Source organism: Clinocottus analis, unplaced genomic scaffold, assembly GCF_023055335.1.
Source record: "Clinocottus analis isolate CAN_PGR_092001 unplaced genomic scaffold, fCliAna1.0.p SCAF_9, whole genome shotgun sequence".
Lineage (NCBI taxonomy): Eukaryota > Metazoa > Chordata > Actinopteri > Perciformes > Cottidae > Clinocottus > Clinocottus analis.
Genome location: NW_027176251.1, coordinates 8568259 through 8574934, shown reverse-complemented (window position 1 = coordinate 8574934; position 6676 = coordinate 8568259). Strand labels below are relative to the sequence as shown.

Below are 6676 nucleotides of genomic sequence, written 5' to 3'. Positions count from 1 at the left end.
CTGCAGCAAACAGAGAAATGTATAAAACTTTACTGACAACGAGAGACAACGCCTGGAGCCATTGCATTGACAATCAGTTAAGAATTGAATTTTGTGTCCTCAAACTGTTCACTTTATTTTTTAAATGCAAATCAGCTTCATTGAACTGCAGGGCTGACAGGTATGGCCTGAAGAATGTGCATATATCTAAAATAAAATCACCCAAGCACATCATACAACAAATCATTCTCCCGGTCTGCCATCAGGGCTAAGCTCCAGGCACGGCACACTGAGCCCGATTGAGCCCCACATATAAACAAACCCACAATAAAAATTAAATACAGAGAATTGCAAAGTAACCTCCACCTGCTGCAATTTTAAATACAGCAACAGAATGTGTGTTGGTTCATTGCAGAAGTGACGACAGGAAGGGGGAATGCAGATTACACAAAATAAACAATGATTAGGAAACACTGTTAAAAGTTTGCTCTCTGTGTGCCCTCAGTTTACATGTAACCTAATATTTGTGGCACCATCTCAAAATAAACTGCCTCTCTTTTTATAAGAGCATTTCTAGATAGATATAGTTGCAACTATTCAAGGTAAGGTAATTTTACAATAAAGGCTGTATTTCAATTAATGTGAAAAAAAATGTGGTTTGTTCTGTGCTTCTCGAAGTCTCGCTCGTTCACAATGATGTCTTCGAAAGATGTGATGAGCGGCAACGATGCAATAAACAACGCTGCGGTCTCGCGAGATAAAACGAGATTTGCCCATTTTAACAGCGGTCGGAAACCCCGTTCCGTCCTCTTCCCTTCGCTGTCCACAAGCAAGGTAAAGCGCTAGATTTCTTCCTCGGTTACGCGACACTAAATTGCGGGAAATGTAAAGCATTTACCCCAGAACGTAGTCATATATGATACGATATATAAGTTAACACATTGGTTGAGCTTTACGCGAGGTTGTTGGACGTTTTTAATCTGTTTTTACAAGTATTTTTCTCGACTGGTGAGGCTATACGGCTTCTCTGTTTGTAATGGCTGCCCCCATGCTACCGCGTTGAGGCCTGCTAGCTAATGGCGAGCTGTCCTGATTTAGCTTAGTATTCTTTGCCAAAATGTGACGTTAGGGTGCACCGAGCTATGTGTTACCGAATTGGATATCACTCGAAGGGTGAAGTGTTAACAAAACGCTCGTATTAGCGACTAAATGGGGCTCATCTAGTAACTGCTCCGTGAAAGTTAGCTTGTGGACGCTACTGCAGGCTACGCGTGTCCCCAATATCCCCAACACATGTATCGGCTCTAAATTGTTGGTTTTGTTGCTTGGGTTTTGAGATTGGCATGTCGATTTTTAGCAATCACGTAGCATTCAAGCAGGGCGGGTAAGTCGAGTGTTCATAGTAGGATGTGATAACGCCAAAGAAGTCGATGCGGTTGAGCCTCTCACATGTCCTGTGTATCTTAACTTTGAGCACGTTATTTCTTCCGGACGCTGACCTGCGTCCCTTACGGAAAATGAGAGTTTTTACGTTACTGATGAGTAACTAATTGTTCCAGTGCGTCTGTACTCTTTTAATATCACCAAAAACGTGTCCCCTATGTTATTCAGATGCCGGGTATCACGGTGAAAGACGTCAACCAGCAGGAGTTTGTCCGTGCGCTGTCGGCCTTCCTGAAGAAGTGAGTATAATGGTTATAACACTTATTTGCATTGGGGTAACGTATTGTAGTAGTTTTAGTTAAAATCTTGATGGATGTTGCGTCAACATTTTATCAGCCTGTCTGGGTTGAGTGAAATCTGTGATAACATGGCTCAATATTGCAATATATTTTTGTGTTAAATTAACTAATATGGTAGTCTCCATATTAGATGTGTTTCCCATTTCAGCCGGGTTGTTTTAAGATTCAGAACTTTATTAGAATCGGATATTTTGACTAACTCAATAACGGTTGATCTATACTTCACCTGTGTACGTTGAGAGCTTTTCCACAGTCAGTCCTTTGTAGTTTAGTACATGCTGACACTTTCTTCCTGTCTCCAGGTCAGGAAAGCTGAAGGTGCCTGACTGGGTCGACCTCGTCAAGCTGGGCAAGCACAAGGAGCTGGCCCCAAGTGATGAGAACTGGTACTATATCAGAGCTGGTAAGTGCAGAGATTGTCCATTGTGTCTCTTGATAGTAGATGGACAGTTATTTTTCGTGAGCTCCCAAGTTGTTATAAATAAAAATGTTAGAGCAATGCATTTCATTCACATGCTGGTGTTGGAAGCTGACGCTGCCCCCTGATTGACTTTGCATTTTGTCACTAAAGCAACGTTTAGAAGTTTGTATATTTCAATTGGCTGTCTAAATACAGTGTAGGCTTATTTGGCTCCAGGAAATGTCAGCACAAACTCTGCTGTGACTGATTTTGAATGCACTTCCGATCTCGGGAATGATTGACCGCATAAGTAAAGAACTTATCTTGATTTTTAACGGTTCACTCAAATATAAGTCGTTTTGGTCTTTAACTGCAGTCTTTTTCTGCCAGTGAGACATAACTCCTAATCTTTACAGATGATGGTACTACTTTTTTAGACGGTGCTTAAAAAACAAGATTTTGCTCAGAAGATTATTATTGCATTATTTGTCCATTATTTTTTTATGATAGGTGAATATTTCTTGCCTATACCAGAGGTTTGTTTAAAGCAAAGGCTATCTTTTATATTGTTCGGGCAGCTATGTCAAATGACTCGGCACATGCTGAATTGTGTTTTTACTTTCAGTATGCTGCTCAATAATCCATTGTATTTTTCTTGTTTGTTCTCTTAACAATGCTTGGAAATGTAACTTACAGACATAAAAATCCCTCACCTTTCTGCGAAATTTGCCGTTTTCAAACCAAAATAGGTGATCTATGTGAATCGTGTGATTTGATGAGTTTTTATTTTTAGTAGCGTGGGTTGGTTATTTATATTCAGTGAACTGCGAACTTCTAAGCAGTAGAGTCGTGTTTCCATCTAGAATTGCTATGCTCTTTTACATGTCTCATTTTCACATTTTCATGCATCCCGTGCATTTAACTTATCCTTATTTTTATTTATTTTTTTGCTTTTTATTCCCTGCAGAATGAACTGTAAATATTCAATACTCACAATTAAATCTCCATGCTCCCTCCTTATTGCACTCTGTTTCATATTTAGCATCAAATGTTTGTGTGTATATATCTATAGATATAAGATTTTTCATGCGTCCAGATTGTTTTTATGATCACATTGTAGACCTTGGGATTAAGGGGTTACAGAGATTTCAACCCTTGGTTGCTCATTTTTATCCTCCAATGCCTTAGTCATGAAATTGAACTATTTCACTGTGATTTGAAAAAACAACATTTATCTAAAGTCAGAAGTCCATTTATCTAAATCTTTTTTTCATATTTGAGGGAAAACTAAAGTTAATGGTTACTAATGCAGCGTCATAACACCTACATCCCCTCTGCTCCCACAGCATCCACAGTCCGCCATCTGTACCTCCGTGGAGGCGCTGGTGTCGGTTCCATGACCAAGATCTATGGAAGTCGCCAGAGAAACGGTGTGTGCCCTGCGCATTACAGTGTCGGATCCAAGAACGTGGCTCGTAAGGTGCTTCAGTCCCTCGAGCTGCTCAAGATGGTTGAGAAGGATCCCAATGGGTAAGTACATCTATTCGTTGTAGCCACAAGATAAAAACTAGACGTGTCAATGAATTTGTCCAAAGTAGTCTGAGTGGCAATTAAATGTTCAGACGCATACATTTGTTCAACATTCCCATGCCGAGGTTGGCTTTGAAAATTTAAAAAAATGTGCATTACAAAAGAGAAATTCTTTGTTTGTGTATGCACTTGGTATATTAATAGTTAAAGCACGGCTCTCCTTGTGCAGTCGCTCATTTTGGCAATACTATGTTTTTGATTTCTGCAGTCCCATTAACGTAATGCTGATGGACTTTTCTAATTTCATAAGCTTGATTATTTCTATGCGGGTCTGCAATAAAGACGTAATCGCACTGTAACAGGATGAATCGATTTGGTGTTTATTCAGTAAAAGTGGAAAGGAAAATTAGTCTCCTTTTTTAGATTTGCCTGGTTTCAAGGTTGAGTGTTTTTGCCAATGTGTATAGATGGTATATATTGATATGTGGCTTTTCTTGACTAATATTGTGGGTTATGTAGTGTGTTTTCGTTATTGATGGTGTAAGCAATTTCATATGGATTGACAAAGTTGTGTAGGTTAAAATATTCTATTATGTTCCTTCCTTTTGTAATTTTCCTTCAATTTTTGTGGTTCTCTATTTCTCTTAGTGGTCGCAGACTTACCGCCCAGGGAACCAGAGACTTGGATAGAATTGCTGGCCAGGTGAGATGCTGAATTTAAAAAAAAAAAGTAACTTTATGTACCTACTATTGATTTTGGTAAGTCTGTGCCAAGTCCTACACAGGTAATGATATGCCTGACAAACTCAGCATGACTGAAAAAGAAATGCAGGTTGACAGAAAACAATGAGATGGGTGTTCAGTCTGGTGTTTAAAAGATGTTTATTACCCAAGGATGATGTCATTTAGAGTATGCACATCTGAAACTGTACAAATCCATTTACTGATCTGTATAAATTCTAATGAATGATATCTGCACTGATACGGTTGCTAATATACTGAACCTGTATCCTGCTTCAAAACCTTACATTTAAACAGCATTGTACTTGTGACATTGCAACACAACTGATTGGCTGTGCCACTGATTTTGCTTCGTTTCCGCCCCGCCTCCAGTCAAATAGGAAAATTGAGCCACACTAACCCGCATGCAGTAGATTTAAGATTCTTTAGCCTATACTTGTTCCCTACTCAATAATAAAAAAAAAACACTAAGGGGATTTGACTTGCCACTGCTTTGAATGGTAACCATTGTACTGTTGAGTTTTAGTATGTATGCTACAGCCCGGTCGAACCTACTGCTAGAATTTAAATGCTCCCGTGCAGTAGAATGAATATCCTCGCATCCTAATTCTGGCCAGGCAAAGGTTGTTTTTTGGTGCCTGTATGTCACACTGGCATTTTATGTGATGCTAAGACTCACTGCGGGCGGTGCCGTAAGCGTGTGTGATCACACAAATGCCATCCCTTTGCTTTGATGCGACACCTTGTCTGTTATGAGAGTACACAGCCCCAGTGTCACTTGGGCATGCGTGGCTTTTTAAACCACTTGTCCTTGGGCAAATTTTCCTCTGCCAGCCAAGTGAGTTATGCGTCTTGTGTGGCATACTACTGGCATTGTTTGTTCGCCTTCACTTAAAAACAAATCGCAGTTGGGTCCTGTCAAAATCAGCAGAGGCGCGGCAGTGTTGTGATAATCCAAGGGTAAAAGGGCAAACATGTGAAGGGAATTTCATGCTTGGCAAGTTTGCCGTATGGCACCAGTTTTCTCCTTGTTTACCCATGCTAATGTGCTGTATGCAGATGAGCAGACCTTGGCCCGCCTACCTGCTGCACAAACTGCCACAAAGCATGTTGATGTGGCTCTGCTGCCTCCTCACAAATCCTCCTGTGTTGTAGTTTCTAATGGCTTTTTAAGAGATCAGCAAGGTGTTGGCATTTGTAATTTCAGGAGACTACTTCCTGGTGTTTTTAGCGGCAACTAAAACGAAGGAAACAGTCTCTCCTCCTAACTGTATCCCCGAGCTCAAGTCCCCATGAAATTGCATTCCGATAGAATCTTACATCCTTAAATTGCACATTTTTTGTTCAGACTTAATATTGTGGTAAGAAATGTATAAGTTAAAAAACATGTATATTAAGCAGATGGAAAGTTTCATTTGATCACTATTGATACAAACAAGATTAAATAGTTTGCACCTTTTATGACAGCATGATGAACCATTAAAATACTTATTTCCCCTCAAAGTGAGTAATTGGATTTTGTTTTAAAGACAAGTTTTCAAAGGCACTCCAACACCTCGCCTGTTCCTGGACTAAATTCCAGAATATTCCCTAATCTTGTTTTTGTCTTTCCACAGGTCGCTGCAGCAAACAAGAAAACTGTAGCTGTTCAAGCTGTTCAAGCTGCCCAAACTGTTCAATAAATCTTTTTTGGAGAAAGTCAAATGCTGTGTGTTCTTTGTTTTCAATGCATGCGAACAATGAAGATTAACCTCAGGGCATTAATGGACTGATCAGTGTTTTTAAAGGACTCTCCTCGTCTGACCTAAAAATTGCTTGATTGGGTCTATAGCCTCATATTTCACAGTGTTATTCTACAGAAGCCAATTTTACCTGCAAGGGAGATGAATGTAAAGGGTCTAGATGGTTGACCTGATCAGCCATTTTCCACTAAAGTATGAACACTTAGAAAAATTTAGCTGCATAGTGGAAATTAAGCGACTGCATCAAATTATGCTCAAACGGAGTCCCTCTGTGGCTTAAAACTGCTGGTTACTAACTATAAAAACCAGCCTTGTTAATGTAATGTAAAGGGCAGAATGACCACTGGTTGTTGCTTCAGGTCCTTGTCCCTACGCAGCTTAGCTCACTACAAGATGCAGTTTCATTAAGTGGTTTGAACAGCTCTTGGAAAGTCTTTTCAGTCTGAGCCGATTCGTACAGCCTCATCAGTGGCCAGACCTCCTGTCACAATACACACAGCATATATATATATATATATATATATATATATATATATATATAT

At 39.7% G+C, this 6676-nt stretch overlaps 1 protein-coding gene across 1 annotated transcript; it reads left to right on the top strand.

Moving 5' to 3' along the window:
* The first annotated feature begins 761 nt into the window (after positions 1–761).
* Positions 762–6096, top strand: rps19 (ribosomal protein S19). The gene is made up of 6 exons (XM_068570772.1): positions 762–813; positions 1591–1661; positions 2024–2124; positions 3468–3651; positions 4300–4354; positions 6009–6096. Exons 2-6 carry the CDS (start codon positions 1591–1593, stop codon positions 6072–6074), a joined length of 477 nt encoding a protein of 158 aa, XP_068426873.1. The 5' UTR covers positions 762–813; the 3' UTR covers positions 6075–6096.
* Positions 6097–6676: the final 580 nt, after the last annotated feature.